Source organism: Carassius auratus, chromosome 24 (assembly GCF_003368295.1).
Source record: "Carassius auratus strain Wakin chromosome 24, ASM336829v1, whole genome shotgun sequence".
NCBI classification, from domain to species: Eukaryota; Metazoa; Chordata; class Actinopteri; order Cypriniformes; family Cyprinidae; genus Carassius; species Carassius auratus.
This window is the reverse complement of record NC_039266.1, coordinates 21,185,323-21,205,047: the sequence shown is the minus strand read 5'-3', so window position 1 is coordinate 21,205,047 and position 19,725 is coordinate 21,185,323. Positions and strand designations below refer to the sequence as shown.

Sequence of the window (19,725 nt, the reverse complement as noted above, 5' to 3'; positions counted from 1 at the left end):
ATAGATGGCTCGGGGTTTAAGAATAGACTGCAGCTGTTGGCATCATTTCACGGGTTTGGACAGTCCATCTTAAGGTGTATCATCTTCCCCAGGTCACTGCGTAGATGCCAAAATCATGCTTGAGGTCGATCTTAAAGCATTGTGGACATGGTTGTAAGCAAATTGCTTCCTCAGTTGTTAATAGTTCCCCTAACTTGGTAATGGTAATGCTGAACCTTTTGTCCAAAGTTGGACAATCGGGTGACTATCAGTGATGGAACATCTTGGTATTGTTTGTGCTATTCTTTTTAACCAAATATACCCATGCCATTTGCTTTTCTTCGAGGAAACATAGTTCTTTGTAAAATAAATAGTCCGGTTGAGAACGAAGGGGATTTCCATTATCTCAGCTGCACACGCATCTTCTAAAAATGACAAGGTGTCACCTTACTGTGGATATTTATAATGCTGAATTCATGGTGAGTTGGTTTGGTGCCCCCTTCCAACCCCTCTACCCTCTTTTCCAGTCGTTCCCTGAGTGCCTGGCCTTTGAACCATGTGTTCCCTATATACAGGAAGGGTGGAGCTTCTATATTCTCCAGAACGTCCATGAAGCTCCAGTCAGAGGGCAAGTCCATCTCATCCAAGTGTCTTCCAGGGCCCACCACGGCCCCACAATCCAGCAACCCACCCCATAACCCAACACCCCCTTGTGCACCAACAGAAATCCACTGAAACAGGACAGTCTAGGGGGTCCTCACTGGGTTACAAGGACAAGCATGGCTGACAAACTGGGACTGGCAGGTGTGGCGGACGAGCCCAGCGCCCTGAACATCTTCACTCTGTTGGAGAGGGTGTCCGGGATCATAGACAATGTGCAGGCGTGCCAGCAACGCATGGAGGAGAGGCAGCTGGAGCTGGAGAACACCGTGAAGACCATCCAGGCAGATGTGGTGAAGTTGACGAAGGAGCACACCGTGACGAGTAGCACCGTGGAGAAACTTCTAGAGAAAACACGCAAGGTCAGCTGCCACGTCAAGGACGTTCGTGTGCGGGTGGAGAGGCAGAACATACGTGTCAAGAAAGTGGAGGAAACCCAAGTCGAGCTGCTGAACAAGAACAAGTTCCGTGTCGTCATCTACCAGGTAAAACGTTGCTTTTGGTGGCATGTGAATGTTTTATCAGTTTTATTTTGGATTGGATCTCCATAGCAGGTCTAATTTTGGAAATGTACCTTAGAATAGTGGAACTTTTTCCTTTGGTCATGGTTGAAACTCCATGCATCGATTGTTTTTTGACTCTTAGTTTGTCCTAAAGCATTTCAGCTTTCAAACTGGGTTTTCCACATGATGTCTGGATCTCTAAAGCAGGTCTAATTTTGGAAACCTACCTTAGAACAGAGGACCTTTTTGCTTTGGTCATGGTTGAAACTCAATGCATTGATGATTTTATAATTCTTGTCCTACAACATTTCAACTTGAGCAAATGGGGTTACCAAAGACAGACATATTGTTTCAAGATAAAAAGGTCTTGCATGATCCAAGATAAATCCTGGTATATTAGAAGGTCAAGTGGCCTAGAGCCAAAAGCAATACAGCAGGAATGTTCTGCCAGTCCCCAATGAGATTGAAGGATTAGGTTGGCAGCCATTTTATCTGATATGTGGCAGGATGTCTGGAGTAATAGGCAGATAAACCATGTAACGTGATCCATGAAGGAGTAAAAATGAATTAATATGCACTCTTTAGTGCATAAGAGAATGAACTACGAAGCCTTATTTGGAATACCGCTGTTGTTTAAAATGAGTCTGAAATCAGATTAATATTGAGTATAGAATTATGACATCATGGAGGAATGTTTCATTGCTAAATCTGGAAATACTGTTTCATACATATGCAATAGATCTGCTATTGTTTGAAATAACTTGACAATCATTTGGGTAGCTTGTATGAAGACGGCCCAATTATTGCTTAAAAAAGCACTTAACTATGCATTAAAAATATGCAAATATTCTGTAGCTAGAATTTAAAACCTTGCAATAAATGTAAATAAAATGTAATGTATTGTTGTTTTCAGATTAATAATTTACTATTACAATGTTTAAATTAAAGATTTATTTTATTTTTCTGAAGATTTATCATAGGAAACAGACTAGTTTTCTCAATTTTCAATATAATAGACATTTTCTTGAAGACTAATAAGCAACTAGTGTTACTCAAATTAGCTCATATTTTCTTTCTCTAACAATCTTACATGTAATTATTGCCCATGGGTTTGATGGTCTCTCGTACCGTGAGGAGAACAGCTGACAGATTTGTTCAGGGTTATTCTGAGAGCTGCACTGAAGCTTCATGTCCTAATATAGTGCTCTTGTATCTGACAGGGTAATGGCTAAAAAAGATGTTGACAGAGTCTTTAATAACTTATTGAACATTGGCCGTTTGTTAATCGTAGTATTTTTCTCATGTAAAATGTGCATTTTGTTCGTTTATAAAGCACTGTGACTGTGACAGGTTACATGACTCACTCAGTCATGAACTTTACCACTTCTGATAAATTCAGAAGTGGTAAAGTTCATGACTGAGTGAGTCATGTAACCTGATTCACTTATTCTAGCTGTTAACGTTAGCCTTTTTTTATATACCAAGCTACCATAGGTTTATGTGTTAGTTATTCAACAGCACACTATTAATGTAATCTAAACTCTTTCTAAACAAATTATCTTTATTTGCAAACTACTGAGCAATCCGATTCACAACGCTTTATATATATATATATGAACCGACACCAAAGGTAAAAGCATTAAATCGTCGTCTGAAATCTTCTTCTAGTATCGTTAAGTGAATGGCTTTCTGGAATACTTGATTCTGATTGGTGGACCGATATCCCGCCAAATCTGGGAACTGACGCCAGCGCTACTTTCAGGTCGCGCTCTCTTTTTTCATTCAAACGCAATCGGCAATATCTTACGTCTCATTTGTCGATTGTAGTGGAAATAAATCTTATTAATATTATTGTAATATTGTTGTACTGTTAATCTTGGAGCTTGGCCGATTGTTTTGTACTTTGTAATGGACTATTTTGTCTTAGCGGAAGCTTTAAGAGAACATGATTAAAGTGAAATTATCAAATAATTTAAACTCAAATCACTATATAACGTTCACATATTTATTTATTTATTTGGTGGGTAACCAGTCGCGTTATCCTTCATGACTTGTTTTGCTATCGTAATTATGCATGTTTATATGGTTAGTTGTGTTTTTAACAGTTTTCTTGAGAACTGCAAAATTACATAATTATTTTTGTTTTATATAGAGATATAATGGATTTATATATACATTATAACATTTTACAAACTGTAGATGAATAAACTACATGCATTAATGGAATGTGCATTTTTTTAAGTAGCCTGATACCATTTGATTTAAGCTGTCTCAGCTGTTCTATACATGGTAAAAGTATGGTAAATTTATGGTAAATTTATTCTCTTCCCACAGGGAGATAATGAGGTCCCAGCTGTGCCTGCTTCTAAAGCATCTCCTAAGGGAGCAACGGGCGGAGATGCTTCCTTAGACCCTGATGCCCCAGAGGTCCTGCTTCCAGACTCAGATGAGGAATACATGGTCGTTGAGGAGGCGGACTCATCTACTGCTGCCAAACTAAAGAAGACCGGCCTGAAGCGCATCGAAAGCCTGAAGCAGACCTTCTCCCGAGAGAACATGACTAAGACCAAAGAGAATCTGGGCACCAAGGTCAACAAGCTGGGTGAGCGCATAGTTTCGACAGAACGGCGGGAGAAAATCCGCCAGTCCGGGGAACGGCTGAAACAGTCTGGCGAGCGTTTCAAGGAATCCATCACAAAAAATGTGCCGGCAAAACTCAACCTGAAGAAGGAAAGGACGGTGGCTGAAGGTCAGGAAGGAGCAGAAGGGACCACGGAAGGAACGGCACCCGTCCCACCACCGAAGGGCCGCAAGGCCAGCCCTGGTGTGGCCTACACTGAGCCAACGGAGAAACAAGAAGTTCCAGATGAGGGCAAGGGCGAGGAATCAGAAGTGCCGATGTATGATATGAAGCAGCTTTCTTAAGCGGCATGTCTTGACAGTCACATTTGGGAAAGACTCATGTACAGATATGAATTTGATTACAGAGAACTTGAAGGTGGAAAGATTGGGAAGAAGAGAGATAAGTGGATTGTTCTAACGACAACTGAATGAATGAATTAAGGAAGTTGTACATTACATAAAGTATCCTAAAATTTCTTTTTTTTTCTTGTTTACATCTGTTATGGACTATGAAGGATTATAAATGTTAAACTAATGTACCGAGATGACTAGGCTATAGTTTTTAATTTAAATTCAGACAGAAACATGGTGCACATGGTAGCATAGTAGACCCACTTTATGTAGAGTAAAACAGATTCTTCTGAGACACTGATGTCTCTATTCATTCTTAAGGGGTAACATTTCATGAGGAAAATGACTGATAGAACCTTTTATGGATTGACATTATTTAATAGATGTGTGTAAAATTATTTAAATACATTTCTTTGAATTGCTGAATTTACAAATACAGAGAAGCAGAGTTTGGGCTTTCTCTGTAGAACTTCAAATATATTCTGGTGCCAGCTGACGTCCAGCAAGTCAACAGTGGATGAGTTAAGAATGAACTTTTTCAGTTTAGATGTTGTAGTGGTTTTTGGAATAAAAAGTAACTGTGCAGACAGGTCATTTATAAACAATATTTGTCTGTGCCTTTCTGTGTAAACTCTGTTAAACGACCTGTGAGCCACCATTCAGTTGTGGTATTTTTAAATAAACATATTAACTCAATCAGCTGGTTTCTGAAGAGTTTCTGGGAAAATTTTATGAAGTGTATTAGTAATCAAGATTATAGAGCTTTGCAAATCAGTCTGATTTTTAAGGATCACAGTAGTAAAATAAAGTGTTGCTGTATGGCACTTTTTTATTTCCTTTTATGCAGTTTTCTATTCTTTTTTTATTGGGGGATGTAGAAAATCATCACAAACAAGATTGTTGTAATGATAAAAAGCATGGACTAGCACCATGAGATAGTCATTACACTGTTTTGGTCACACTTTGAACTTTATGATATATTTAAAAAGTACATGTGTGAATAAAGAACATTTCACTCAAGAACACTAGTTGTAGTGGAACAATTATGTTTCTTATATACACTATTTTTCGTCATATATAAATACACACAGTTTGGACACTGCAGCTATATTGTGAATTAACAAATTAAATGCAAAAATACCAATCCCAGATAGACTACTATAGGGTCATTTTTGAATGGTTCAAGGAAAACTGCGTCATGCAACAGCATGTTTTTTGCAAATCTTTGTGTATATTTAAAAAAAAGATTATTGCTGCTTTTAAACAAGAACGGAAAAAAAATAATAACTTTCACAATAAAATCCCTTTCATCTTATGTGAAAATTGAAAAAGTGCATGCAATTTCATCACTCTAAAGCAAAATGGCAAGATAACAGTCACAAGATATAAAACAAAAGTTTCAGTACATTACAATTTTTATTTTTATTTTTTTAAATCAAGCTTCTTGAGTGAAAAAAGCTCTGGACTACATAATGAATTTATTTACAGTCACAGAGCAAAGCGACTCCCCTCAGCGTCCAGTGGTCTGGGTTCTGGCTGCTCCGGAGCAACAGTGAAAAGATGTATGTCAGGTCAGTTCTTCTTGGTTTCTTGTACACTGGGCAGGAGTAGAGATTAATGGAAGGCTTCTTGGTTTCTGTGGTGCTGCTCACCGCAAACACATGCACAACCGGCAATGGTGTGAAGAGAACCTACCAAACAACATAATACATATATCATGACTTTGCAAACAAAGACAGTCTTACTTGACAGATTAGTTGACTTTGGGTTTGGAAGATCGAATGTTTGCACTGCATGATGGGATGTGCTTTTATATATATATAAAAAAAAAATACGGGTTTAATAAAAAAATTCCTTGTAAAGAACACCACCCAAAATTCATTTTGGACTGTTATCTTTTTGTAAATGATGTCATTTTCATTGCATCACAGTCTGTCTAGATCAACCTCAAATGGGAAAAATAGGATGGGAGTTGTGTAAGACACTATTGGGTCTAGAAAAAAGTTATTTTGAAGTAAATGTTCTTTTTTATTCTTAAGATAGTTCTGTTAAGACAATAATAATAATGATGACAATAATTAGAATTTGAAAAAAATTGTCTCTTAAATTTCTTTTGGTAAATATTTTTTTCAACTTCTTTAAAATTAGGATAACCAATCAAACAGTGTTATTTTTGTATAATTCAGAAATTAATATTTTTATTCATATAATTTTTTTTATTTTAGTTTTAGTAATTTTGTATTTCATGACAACTTGTTTTTTTACCCCACAGTTAAAAATGATGTAATTATTATTATTTTTTATTTTTTTTAGTTTTAGTTAAGTATAATAACTATTTTCCAACTTTCCCTAATTCCCTAAAGGCAGAGCCTGTCATTTTATTCTTTAAATATTTATTTTTATAAATTTATCTATTTAAATATTTAAGAAAGTATTTGAGAATTTTTAAATATTTGCTCTTAAGATTATTTTTATAAATATCTTTCATAAAGTGTAAGAAATAATTTGTCTTAAGAGGATTTTCATGAATACGGTCCCAGGTTTGTTTGTGATGATTTTGTGTTAACTTCTGAAACAGCCAAACCTATTATCCACAAACTTATGGCCACCTATTGTCCTCATTCATCCTTCCCCAGAATACCTTTGGAGATGACTCTGTCAGTTTAGCATTTTTCTTGTCCCATCCAGCACCATCCAGAAAGAGGCCATAGATATAGACGCCGCCCACATCTCCTGGCGGGGGGGCTGTGACATCTTCCTTCATCATGCGAGTGACATCGTTGAGTAGGACGACGGTGTCTAGGGCCCAGCCTTTAGACAGATTCATTCGAGTGGTCTCTTGACGCATTGCAGTTAAGAACCCCTATTATGAAGAACAATACGTTAATAGAGAAACCTCAATCAAATGAAACCCAAGTCGAATGAGAAACTGACCCACCTGTGGATTGAAAAACCCTGTGAGCCAAAACTGATGAGGTCGACCACTGAAAGTCCAGTTGTGGAACTGCTGGTTTCTCTCAAGGAGTTCGGTGAACCAGAAACCCAGAGAAGCAGCTTCCCAAGAGATCTTCTGCCAGGACTTTGGAACACGAGCATCATACATGCTGTCCAGAGCGTCGCGGAGATCCTCTGACATTATTATAGTCCCTTTGGAATTATAAACTCATTGTGTTACAATACAATGCACCTTTTGTTGATGATATTGTTAATGTTTCTCTTCTTAATTTTAAAACTATGAATGTGATTTACTGTACTATGAGTGAATGTTTCCAGAACTCACCATCAATGGCAAGTCTAAGGTCGGTGAGGGTAGTGCGCACACGACCAATGACACGCTGCATTCTGTCAAGCTCCTGACGAAGGAATATAGTCATGGGCTGGAACGCACCCATTTTTTGTAGGTTGCTCCTTACCTGCATAGAGTCATTTGAAAGTTTACAGTCTACATTTAATTAAGACACTAAAGGCTGGAATACACTACACAACTTTTAATATCTAAATAGATAAAAAAAAGAAATATATATATATACTGGGCATCATACATTAAATAACTGAGGATCATACACTACCAGACTTCCGATCACAGCAAACTCATGCAGACATGTTTATTGTGACAAATCTAAAATCAGCTGAAAATATCAAACAAGTTTGATATCCTCCAAATGGATGGAATCACAGTCTGTGTCAATAATGAAATGAAATCTGTCAGTTGAAATCTGACAGTCTGGCAATCAGGGTCAACTTATCCAAACTGTAAATCAGGGGAAAAGGCGCAAAATTTATTCCAACCTTAATATGCTTTAAGCCTTATCCTAATAAAGAAGTGGCCCAATAACTTCATCTTCACCTCATGTGGCACATAGTCAGCAGGAAGTTTTTCTAGCATCTCATTGGCCATCTTCTGGACAGATGACTCCCTGGTCTCGCCCTCCCCACTGCTGCTGTCTTTGGGTTGGATGTTGAGGATGGTGTTCAGGGTTTCATTAGCCATGTTGGTCTGGTAAGTAATGTCAGCATTGGAATGGAGGCCAAATACCTATTGAATGAAATTTAAATCAACAAGTCATAGGTTCTACGTCACCACCCAGTCGCCTCATCAAACCCCATTGAAAATAATAATTATCTGTATCACCTCTGGTGTATCAACTAATGGCAGAGTATCAATATGCGCATGGTAATCCTGCAGCATCTTGGCCTTTGGTATAGTATATCCTTTATAGAAACAGAACTTGTCACCAAACATGTTCTCACTAAACCAGATACGGGCGAAAGTATTGAGCAGGCGTTTGTCCATATCATCCGTGACACGTCCACCATACTGCACCTACAGAACCAATAGTAAAATTACAGAATGTTATTCAAATTGGGTATTTATCCCCAAAAGACTAAAACGATGGCAGGTCTATATTGTACCTCTCCTAGCATGTATCGCAGGCAAATCCAGTTCACTCCTCTCTTGATGTCGATATCATCCAGGTGGTTCTGCACAAACTGGACACTGGAGGTGAAATCAGCCTGGTTGAACTCATAGGGAATGTTCCAGCCAAGTGGACCGAATTTGCGTCTCTCCTTTAGAGGAAACATGACAATGGAGACAATCTCAAGGTCTTAAATGGCTGGGCTAAATTATTACTTTTTAATAGAATTTGTTGTTAATATAATATGTAATATAATGTTTATGTTATTGAATGTCTTATAAATAATAGTTATTATATTGTTTTAAATTCTTAAAACAGGGAATCTCAATTGGGGGTTAATGAGCTTTTGAAAGTCTAAAAATGTCCCGCTGTCCTGACCTGGACTGTGGTATGGAGGAAAGCCACAGCATAGAAAATAGGCCTCCACTGAGGCATGTTGGAGATCTCCAGCTGTTCCTGGGTCACACTATTGTACGTCCGCTTGAGTCCAGCCTTCACCCCTGCATTGCAGATCATTAACCCCACATTATCAGTCTCTGCATGCTTAGCATTTCATTTCCTGTTTTATTCCTTTATTTTTATGACATGGTGATGTGGAATGTAAAGAACCAGAAAGATATTCTGATAACAATAGTAATAAATCTAGCAAATGAGGAAGTAACAGCAGAATTCACTTCTCTACCTTGCGGAGGCTCATTGGTGAATTTAATTGAAGACTGCAGGAAGTTAATGGGGAACTTGGGGTGCCCCTCTGTGGTCACCCATAACCTGAAATTGTCATGGATGCTCTCTGTTGTGGTAACTGTCTCTAAACCCTCATCCAAGAACTCTAATCCCAGATGGCAGTTCTGCAGCAGTAACCAGCCTCCATCAGACATGCTTTGGGCCAGAAGCCTTCTTGCATGTACTTCCTGTCCCTGTCCCATGGAGATTGGCCTGCAAGGAACACCCTGCAAAACCACAAGAAAACTGTTGAGCAACATCTGGATCTCAAAAGTCATCAAACCTTCACATCAAGCTATATCATATTTTAAATGAACCTAGTGACACTGCAAATTAATATGATGATGGCACCTGTCTGTACAACAGTTGAACATACAAATATTTGACTACAGAATAATAATTATTCATACCTTCGACCTGGCGAGTCTCTCTATGTTCTCTGTGGGATCAGAACCCATAGACAGGAAGCAGACTAGGGGTATCCTCTTGTCACTTTCTGAACACATGGCATCCATATCCAGAATCACTCCCTCTGCATACTTCAACCCCATTGATTCGGCAATGTATTTACGTGCCTATCACAGAATAACAAGGAGAAATACAAAAATATAAAAATTCCTCAAAAATTGCAATTTTTAATATATTATCAATTCGTTTTGTGAATATATTTAGCCTTGTGAATAACACACACACACACACACACACACACACATACACATGGTTAATGGTCAAAGAGAGGTCAGTGACTTCTTGTCACTGCTTTGAATTTGTCTCAGCAGCTGTTAGAGATAAATGCATTCTGTTATGCTATAAATAATTAATATTGTCTGCATGTTAAATTGAATGGTTCTCAATGAAACACAGTATTCAAAGCAGTGTTGTAAAAAACCGAGTCGATCGTGATACCATTCGGTACTGAAATTTTAAAAACATCTATTTGAGCGCTGTTGAGCAGATTGTTAAACAGCACTGATTGGTCAATGTGTTCACCCGCACAACAGATACGACTGTGATAGGCTTCAATGATCATCGCTCCACGCTCTTCACCGAGCGTTTACACAGAAACACACGAAAGCTTTTGAAAGCTTCATCTATCAGCTGATCTGTCACCGGTAATAGATCCCTAATATATCTGTAAATAGACAAATCTGCTAATAGACGTGGTTTTCAAATTTGAGACGGTGTGATTGCGAATCAAAAATCATACTGGATTAAGATTCAGTTTCTTAATCTTGTCCTTACAAGTTAAAGGAGATATTTGGACAATTAATATTTCACCACAGAACAACATGTGAGTGCTGCTGTTAAAATAGTATCTCACATAATCCAGTTAGTGACAGGGGTGAAAAGGTGAACTGGGAAAGCTACAGTATGCGTTTAACCCTTAATTCATTTTAGAAGTGGTTGAATCAATTATTGTCATTGTCTCTTTATGTGAAAGTAACAAACATTTAAAGTGCAGAATGTAAAGTATCTTTCCCACTGGTGGACATTTGGCAAGAAATACAATTTTTAGTTTCTCAGTCAGTCTAAGAATGATGATCTGTGCCTAAATAAAGTGATAGCACTCCACTGACCAGTAAATTAATAACGACCATGTACCAGGCCTTTGGTGTCAAATTATAAATGACTATAGCCGCCGCATCCTCAATCCTTCTGCTCTTATTATGGACAATCTACCAACAAAACTAAAGATTTATAATTTTACAGAGCAAAAAAAAAAAAAAAAAGATAATATAATATTGTCGTATTTTGTTGTGTTTTCTGTCCCCATGTGCTCTCCGTGACCCAGTTACTCACTTGTTTGATTGTGTTCATTTGGTTTGTCTCGTCAATTACACTCATTTAGTCTAGTATTTAAGGTGAAGTCTGTCTTGTGGTTCCTTTGTCTGGTGTCATCCATGTAATGTGCTAAGTGTGTGCTCCTGCCTGCCCTGTGTTACCCCTGGTTTTAGATTATTAAATTTAGGTTATTCGTATTTCTCCTTCATCTCCGTGTTCCTTAACTCCTCACAGTAGTAACCATGACAAATATGCATCCCTTCAGTCCATTTTCCAAACTGCTTTTCCTATGTAGGGTCACAGAGATATTGGACACAGTATCCCAGCATTAAGGGCTTTAGGCAGAGAAACACCCTGGGTGGATGACCAGTCCAACAGGGCAACATATAACTTGATAAATAACGATTTTCTTTATGCAAAGTATAAGTTATTGGTTTTTTGCCATTAAATTTGATATGAAAGTGACCTGGGCAGGTTAGAGATTTTGTGACCCCATTATGGTTAAACATCATAACAGGCAGGTTTGATTATGAATGTTAAGTGACAATCTGGAGCTTAGTGGCTGATCAGCTGTTCAGATTCATTTCACTAAATCTTTTTATAGACTGGAGGGTCCTAAAAGGGAAAAAACATGTTTACTTAGTTGCTTCTAAGAGCTCACAAAAGATTGGATCAGACACTCTTCTCATTTATCAGGTTTGGAGATCAGGCAAGAAAGTTCAGAAGGGACCCTTTCATAATAAAAAAAGTACCTCCATTCACTTTTTTTTTTTTTTTTTTTAACAAAATGTGGGTGAATGGAGGAACTTACCTTTTAGAAAATGCTACTAATTCATCTGCAGTTTTCTTTTTGTATAAAGTTTGCAAGATTTGTCTAAAGAAATTTTAAAACCCCAAATTAGCTTGATCTGGTTCTATAAAAAACAGAGCAATGCTGAATCAACCTCTGTACAACCTATATATCTGACTCTACATCAGTGCTATTATTATTACTGCCTAAAACTAAAACTACTAAAATTAGTTAAAATAAAATAAAATTTCACTTAAGTTAAAGTACTAAAATGCTGAACAAAAATACAGCTGAAATAAAAATCTGTAAAAATAAGACATATTATAAAATGACAGTGCTCTGCATCTTAAGAAAGCAATTAAACCCAGAAAAAAGATTTTCCTGCACCTGTGCAATGGTGCGGTCAGGACACCAGCTTCGTATCAGCAGCAGTTTGCGGAATGCATCCAGTTGGCTCTCATAACCATCAGGAAGAGGAGACTCCTCGGGAGTGGCTTCATCAAACCAGCTCTTCCAGGCACGATCATTGCGGGCCACCTGGGTTTGGAGAGCAGTGAAGGGAGGCAGGTTGGACAACTGCACTAAGTTTAGCCACGTTGTGTCCAGGATCCAGCGCCTTGGCTTGGGCTCGACAGAGTTTAGGTCCAGAGATGCTCCACCTCAAAAAAAAAAAATATTACTTAAATGGACTGTTTTACAGGGAATTGTGGGGGATATCAAGACATATTGAATGGTTATCAATTGTAGCTTCTGTGTGCTGTTGTCTTATTAAACTGAAGCTAAATGCTGTTAAAACGAATTGTGATATTGAGATAAACAGCGAACTAAAATTACACAACATTATCTGTAAACAATCTGGACCAAACCTTTGATGAAGGTCTGAAACTCGCTGTGGGAAACGTTTTTGGCCTGCAAGTCTATTTTCAACGTCAGAAGCAGCGTAAAAAGGAACTTGTGATCTTCATAGAGTCCCCGAGCAGTATAGCGGAACACTTCAAATGTGAGGTACTCCATGATGTTGTCTAGTCTTTTAGCTGTAACGGGGGACTTTGGCGACTTTTCCATTGACGTGTCAAAGATGCCCAAAAACTGGCGTAGTGAAGTTTGGTACATCATATTGACCAGGCTCATCTCCACAATCAGGAAGTAGAGGATGCTCCCCCTGGTGGCCACTGGACGGTACTCTTCTCGAGTGTGGTTGATGATAATTTCAGTCTCGGCAGCAACTGCTAGCTTTTGACTTACCTAGGGTAATGGCAGGAGAGTTTAGCTATCAAAACACAGTTGTAAGTCAGTTTATAAAATAGCTTAAAAGTACATGGCTGTAACTGAAGAAAGTACCTCCTGTGCTATAGTCTTGGTGACTCCGAGCACCTCGATAAGAGACTCATCCTCTACTAGAGAGCCCTGAATGCTGGTTAACTTGTACAGAAGATTGCTCTCCAAATCCTGCATCTTCCTCTTGTTGGATGTCACTTCCTCCAAGAGCTTCACACGTTCAGCCTCCATTTCCTTGATTGGAAAATAATTGATCACATCAATATGACATCTAAAAGCTTCATTATTGATTGACTGTTTAATTGGACATTTTTGTTGTTATCTCCGTGTACTGTTCTGAATTCTGACTTCTTTAGAATGCAATATCTAGTTAATTTATTTAGATTTAAAACCTGTAAATCAGACCAGTGTTCTTATAGATACATAAAACTAAAGCTAAAATGAAAACTATTGAAACATTTTTATGAACTGAAACAAAAAAAAAGCATTCACACACACACATATATACATACACACATACTACATATAGTATACATATACAATATAATTTATTTCAACCAGTTGCTCTCAAGCTAAAAATAAAAGTCTCTAAAAAATTACATAGAAACTGCCTCAAAAATTACAATAAAATGACTAAAAGGTTGAACAAAATTGAAGTGAAAAATATAAAAATATAAAAATAATTCAAAATGTAAATAAAAACTATAATAATATATTATGATAGTAAAATAACACAGTCTCAGACTCACCTTTTTCTCTATGAGAATGACTCTGCCAAGTAACTGGTCCTCCAAACCCTTCATGGTAACTGTAAAATCCACCACTGCTGTCTTAGCATTGATCTCTGGGCTGTATGCAGGGTTGGCTAGTTTAGTTGTGATGTACAAAGTAAATGTATCCATTACATCCACTTCTTTGTCCCCGACTTTTACCTAACACAAAAGAAAATGTCTTAGCTTGGTCTACTAAAGCCCAGATAATTTTTCTTGTATCACATTAAGTTTAGAAATGTAAAATAAACTATAGAACTGATTCTTGAAGTCGCATAACTTACTTTAGAAGTTTTTCCAGATTTTATGAAGTTCTTTTCCAGAATGTTATCCAGCACTGGATCAAGCTCTTCCCCGACATCCTCTAAGAGCAAAGGTTTGCCCAGGGACAGACAGTCTTCCAGGTGAGTTCGGAAATATTTGTTGTTAAGAGATGTCACCTGATTGGGAGGAGGTGCTTAATTTAATTTTTATTAATATTTTTTTACTAAATCAAAGTTGCTACACTGATAATAACAGTAATGATAATATAATCAAACTTTAAAATTAGATTAAAACCGGCATCAAATCAATACCTGTAGCTCATTATTATTTTCTCGGTTCTTGATCCAGATCTTGCCCTGGCCCTGAGGATCGATGAGCAGAGGATAACGAGAAGCTTTTGTTACGATGATGCCATTCTGAATGGACAGGTCATCGTTGGGGAGACCCTGCAGGTTCCATTCTCCTATAGTTGCATTGTCCACCAGCATACTGATCAAATTAAGGTTCTGTGCAGGAAATCATGAGAATCATTTTATAAGAGTCATGAACTGTAAAATCAACATCTCATACAAGCTTGATGAAATTATAAGTTGTTGCTGTTGAAATATTACATGAAAAAGAATCAGGATGTACCTCGCTGTAAGGAATGCGACAGGTGTCCATGACTTTCTTCCACTGCTGTAGAAGAAGACTGCGATACTCCTGGTTGAAAGGCCCAGCATAGGATAGAAATCCAGTGGCCAGTAAAACATCCCCCACCAAATCTTTGATTTGTCTCGTGAACTGAGCACTGCTCTCTGTCCAGCGAATCTAAGGCAGACGTAAGCACATGCACAGATCACCTTTTGGGATGTTTTCAAGGAGTGTCATTTTCAAGGCTTGCAATCCAACATCTGCAGAGTAACTCTCATTTAATCCAATCCAAATTCTGCAAAGAATTTTCAAACCTTTTCTCCACCAAGTCCATCTATAAGTGCCACGGCATTGGACATTTTCCTCTTGCATGCCTCAGCATCATCCATCAGGTCTTGCTTCTCCTTCATGGCCGCATCATACATTGCCTGTGCAAAAATGGATTTTAAAACTTTGGAAATTCATGTAAGCTTGAATCTTGGTTGAAAACTGCTAACTATATATTTAAAACTCATAAATTAATTCATCTTCAATCAGAGATTTTAAAGCGTTATTCTGCCTGTATCTGCAGAAGAAGTAACATTTGAGATCTAGTAAAGAAAATTTATCACAATTTCTTTTATTTTTTTATAAAATAGACCTAATTCTTGGTTATTGTAATGAGTCAGCTGCCTCCTCCCTGATTATCATTGGCATTCTGTCCTAAATCGCTGCCCTTCACCATGATCCCGACAGGAGTGGGTGTCTGAGAGAGGATGGAGCCTCATCCCCGCTGCTGTTGAAAAGCCCAACGCGCCTCTCCTCGAGAGAGCGGTCTCTTCCCCGTGCATGCACACTGGTGTCTTATTGGGTCCAGGAAGGGTGCATTGAGGGACTCCCACACCCCCAGAGATGTGAGATGCCGGACCCGCGATCCGGACAAGAAACACACCCGTTTACACGGCCGTCAGGCCAGGATGCCGGGCCATCCATCCCCTGCAAAGGCCGCGGCCAATGAGTAGGATGCAGCCGCTAGCCGTCACCACTCGCACCCCAGACAGAAGAGTGGAGCGCTTGCAGCCGCCAGACTCCGCCCCTTACCTGGACCCTTCCTCCAAGAACACTGCCCGACCCACACGAACACCGCAGCACAACGAGGACACCAGATCCACTGTTTGTTTTGGACACTTTTCCCCTTTGGCCACTTTAATCCCGTTTTGCTTTATTTTCTGTTAATAAAAGCCTCTCCGAGGCCTGACGCCACGCCCACTGTGTCTGTCGTTTGCTCCTCCCACCCCATTATACAGTATGTCATATATATATCACACCTGAGCCTCATCCAGTTCTCTCTGCTTCGAGTCCAGTTGTTCTTGAGCCTTTGTTAGTTCGTCCTGTGCTACAGTCAATCGAGCTTCTTGAAGCTTTAAGTTAGCCTGTGATACACATATAAAGTATGGAAATAAATTTACTAAGAGGTGTAATACATTTTTTTAAATAGATTAATAGTTTTACTCAGTAAGCATGCATTAAACTGATCAAAAGTGAGAGTTAAGAAACTTAGATCGATTATTTCCTTTAAGCACAAAGGGTAAGTGAGACATCATGACATCACCTTTAGGGGCAGCACTTCCTTATTGATGCCAAAGAATTCCACCATTGCTTCAGTCCAGGAACAGAGGCCTGCTACATTACCACAGGTCCTCTTAGCTGTTTCTAGGTTATAGTCTTCCATCGACAGATATGGAGTGAGCAGCTCAACCATCTCCTCTGTTATAGTGTCCTTTAAAGGATAACAAGAAAGTCAAGAAAATGTGATGCTGTTTCATTGTTAAAACAGAATACAACAAAGAATTTCATTGGTAACCATGATGATTTCATTAATGACACAAAATCAAATCACTCTGACCCAAAGAGACAGGCAAATCCAAAGGTCAAATAAAGTCAGACAGAGACTTAATCTCCTCTTTATTTCTGTCCTAGTGTCGATTCCACTGTGACTGTGCTAACTATCTGACTTTGACGGCTGCATATTCTGTGTCATACTGGCCTAAGTCTGCTCTAAACTTGGATCATTACTTGGACACTATAATCCTGTTTACGTAGTCTGAACAGATGCATTCTCCAGCAACCATTGACCCACGTCCCAAAGGGCACTCTGTCACTGACACAGTGAATAGCAGAAAGTCTGTATTAATAATGCACAATAAAAATATATGGGGGTTTCCACTTAAACAGATATAAAGTGCTCAAATAACAGTCACAAACAATTCATGGAGCTCCATATGGATGGAACTAATAACTTGGAGAGATGAAGAGATACTATTAGTGGTACATGAGTGCAATATGAGAACAGGGTTTTCGTAATTAGTGCTCATCCTGAATATTATATAAACCCTGAAAAACTTTTTAAAATGATTTTTTATAAAAGTATATTTGATAAGTATCACAGTGTTGTCTGACTTTGTTGAAGTTCAGCAGCATGCCGAGGAATCCAGAGTTGTTCATCAATTTAAGGGCTTCACTCCATGAAGGTTTCACACAGGGTCTCTCGGGGTCCATGGTGACCACATCCACCCGTCGCTGAAACAGCAGCAGCACGCAGTCCATGATCCGCATAATCAGATGTGGAGGCTTTCCCAGTTTACGCACCGTTGCGATATCTGCGGGTTTTATCGTCTAGAAATCACACATGGTATAAAGATTTAAGCTTCAGCCAACATGAAATACAAAACATTTGTCTAAATTGTGTTTCAGAGGTGATTTAGCATCATCCAGACATCTACCTTTAGCGCACCCTCAGCTGCCTCTAATGCTGGTTTAGCCGCTTCAAGTTTGGACTCGGCCACCTTCTTGTCCCCCTCTATCTCATCCACAATCGCCTGGGCCTTATCTTTCACCTTCTGGACCTGAGCCTTCACCTTCTCCGCAGCTTGTGCCTTGGCTGTGACCTCCAGCAAAACTTCTTCTGCTTTCTTGTTTGCCACCTCCAACACCTTCTCCTTATCTCTCAGCTCAGCACGAAGCTCATTAACAGACTGTTCGGCCTCCATGAGACGCTCAAGACCTGCAGTGAGATGAAGGAGTTTAGAGTGTCATTTTCAAACATGTGACCTTGTCATTAGTAAAATGCGTTTCCCATTCCAAGACTACAAGCTAATGCTGAAGATACCAAGCTGAGAGCATTTCCACCCTTTTGTGTGTGTGTGTGTGTGTTTATATATATATATTTCTCAATGTATTTTTGAGGCAATAAAATACATTTTCAATCTTACAGTAGCCTACATTTAGGCTAAATACAAATGTAGTGGCCTACTAGAGATAATTTTTTTTTTAATCATGAGAATTAAAATTATTAAATGTTTAATACTTTTATAATTGCAACAATGTTTTTTGTAGCATTTTAACTTATGATCCTTGCTGAAGTTTATTCAAATGTGTTATATGTTCGCACGTGTACTAGAAGTTTTTCTTCAAATGTGGCATATGTAAATGCATTTTCTTGTACTGAAATATATAGAGAGCAAAACTTATTTTTTAAATGCTTTTAAAAATATATATTTATACATTTAAAACATATTTTAGCAAAATACATATTTAGGCTATTTTTTATATATATAGTCAAGTCGCGGCCTAGTGGTTAGAGAGTTTGACTTCTAGGGATGTGGGTGCGAGTCTCGGGCCGGCAAAACCACGACTTAGGTGCTTATTAGATTCTTAGTATATACTATATATTATATATTTTTTTGGTTGTATGGGAAAGTACAACAACAAATCAAAAATTCTGATGTAACTGCAACAGATGTAATTGCAAACCTGTGTTCATTCGCTCTGCAAGCATCCCCACATGATCAATTTTTTCTGAGTAAATCATCTGGTATCCTTTAATAAACATCAAGTAGGATTTGGGTGTCACGTAGGTCTGACGCCTGAAGCGCTGGAAATACTCGGTGCAGATCTCTGCCACCATGTCTTGGAATGTTCCCATAGTTTCTACCACACTCTTCTTCACCTCGTCTGAACAGCGCAGTGAATAGTTGGAGAGGAAATGGTGAGCCACAGCTACTAAAGCATCCCGTGGCCAACGCTGGAACCAGTCCACAGTGCAGCCCGAGATGAGGCCGGGGAACTTCAGGGCACGGGAACGCAGTTTCTCACCCACCGGAGAGAAGCAAAGAGCAACATGAAGGTTACTGCGCACCCTGGACAGGAAGTAGTTGTAGAGGTTGTCGATGGTGGGTGGGCAGCGTGGGAGATCCTTCTTCATAATGGGAATAAGACTTTGGGTGATCTCATCTACCTCGTCTCGAGCAAAAAGGTTTGAGACTTCTCCCGATGCCAGAACGTTGTTCATGTACTCCAAAAAAGCTTCATCCTTGATGTCATTGTCTGTGAAGATGAAGGTCACGCCCTTCCCTTCCAAACCTGCGATTCGATACAGGGCTTTCAGGTCTTCAATTAGATTACTCACATTGTATGTTCTGTAAAGGAATAAATTATGTTAAATATTTTTATCAGTTGATACAACATTCACTAAACTCAATTTAAATCACTAATAGAAAGTATCAGTACTGTTTCCCGATACACTATTAGACCTTTCCCACTTTTTTATCATAATTCTAAACCCTGCTTTTAACTCTGGGAAGAGGAATGTAAAACAATTAAACAAATTAACCAAGCATTCAGTTTACACAGGGTGTGATAGTCCCTTATGACAACAATGAGAAGTAAAACCATCCAATTTAAAATCAATTAAAATCTGCTCACCGTGTCAGTGTAATCTGAAAGCTCTGGTATCCAGCAATGAAGGATGAAAGTCGGGTGAGGCTCTGTTTCCCAGAACCCCCGACTCCAACCAGGAGTGCATTACCACGAGCCGTCCGGATTATCCGAGAGATTTTCATCAAATGGATCATGGCATCCTGTGAGAGTGTACAAAATTCAATGTGAGATCAAATAAATAAATGAACTCATTC

At 38.7% G+C, this 19,725-nt stretch overlaps 2 protein-coding genes across 2 annotated transcripts in view; one reads left to right on the top strand and one right to left on the bottom strand.

Moving 5' to 3' along the window:
* The first annotated feature begins 494 nt into the window (after positions 1 to 494).
* On the top strand, positions 495 to 4,811 carry LOC113042630 (caveolae-associated protein 4a-like). The gene is made up of 2 exons (XM_026201613.1): positions 495 to 1,124; positions 3,477 to 4,811. The coding sequence occupies exons 1-2, from the start codon at positions 759 to 761 to the stop codon at positions 4,065 to 4,067; spliced, it is 957 nt and encodes a 318-aa protein (XP_026057398.1). The 5' UTR covers positions 495 to 758; the 3' UTR covers positions 4,068 to 4,811.
* A 220-nt stretch (positions 4,812 to 5,031) lies between these two features.
* dnah5l (dynein, axonemal, heavy chain 5 like) overlaps positions 5,032 to 19,725 on the bottom strand; it is a 47,283-nt gene continuing 32,589 nt past the window's right edge. The window contains exons 57-80 of the mRNA XM_026201584.1: positions 19,517 to 19,671; positions 18,566 to 19,230; positions 17,536 to 17,816; positions 17,213 to 17,428; positions 16,365 to 16,532; positions 16,081 to 16,185; positions 15,088 to 15,201; positions 14,774 to 14,950; positions 14,452 to 14,646; positions 14,161 to 14,316; positions 13,856 to 14,038; positions 13,170 to 13,340; positions 12,695 to 13,073; positions 12,216 to 12,487; positions 9,667 to 9,831; positions 9,216 to 9,483; positions 8,912 to 9,033; positions 8,529 to 8,684; positions 8,248 to 8,439; positions 7,963 to 8,151; positions 7,396 to 7,528; positions 7,054 to 7,262; positions 6,757 to 6,978; positions 5,032 to 5,806 (exon numbers count right to left, since the gene is read on the bottom strand). Of these exons, the coding sequence (XP_026057369.1) occupies positions 5,594 to 5,806; positions 6,757 to 6,978; positions 7,054 to 7,262; positions 7,396 to 7,528; positions 7,963 to 8,151; positions 8,248 to 8,439; positions 8,529 to 8,684; positions 8,912 to 9,033; positions 9,216 to 9,483; positions 9,667 to 9,831; positions 12,216 to 12,487; positions 12,695 to 13,073; positions 13,170 to 13,340; positions 13,856 to 14,038; positions 14,161 to 14,316; positions 14,452 to 14,646; positions 14,774 to 14,950; positions 15,088 to 15,201; positions 16,081 to 16,185; positions 16,365 to 16,532; positions 17,213 to 17,428; positions 17,536 to 17,816; positions 18,566 to 19,230; positions 19,517 to 19,671 (5,106 nt within the window). The 3' untranslated portion in view covers positions 5,032 to 5,593. The remainder of the gene's footprint in view (positions 5,807 to 6,756; positions 6,979 to 7,053; positions 7,263 to 7,395; positions 7,529 to 7,962; positions 8,152 to 8,247; positions 8,440 to 8,528; positions 8,685 to 8,911; positions 9,034 to 9,215; positions 9,484 to 9,666; positions 9,832 to 12,215; positions 12,488 to 12,694; positions 13,074 to 13,169; positions 13,341 to 13,855; positions 14,039 to 14,160; positions 14,317 to 14,451; positions 14,647 to 14,773; positions 14,951 to 15,087; positions 15,202 to 16,080; positions 16,186 to 16,364; positions 16,533 to 17,212; positions 17,429 to 17,535; positions 17,817 to 18,565; positions 19,231 to 19,516; positions 19,672 to 19,725) is intronic.

Bases quoted from the DNA above. Each gene is read 5' to 3' on its own strand.
- LOC113042630 (XM_026201613.1), top strand. From the start codon at position 759: ATGGCTGACAAACTGGGACTGGCAGGTGTGGCGGACGAGCCCAGCGCC. The intron at 1,125-3,476 runs GTAAAACGTTGC...CTCTTCCCACAG, and splicing joins TCCGTGTCGTCATCTACCAG to GGAGATAATGAGGTCCCAGC.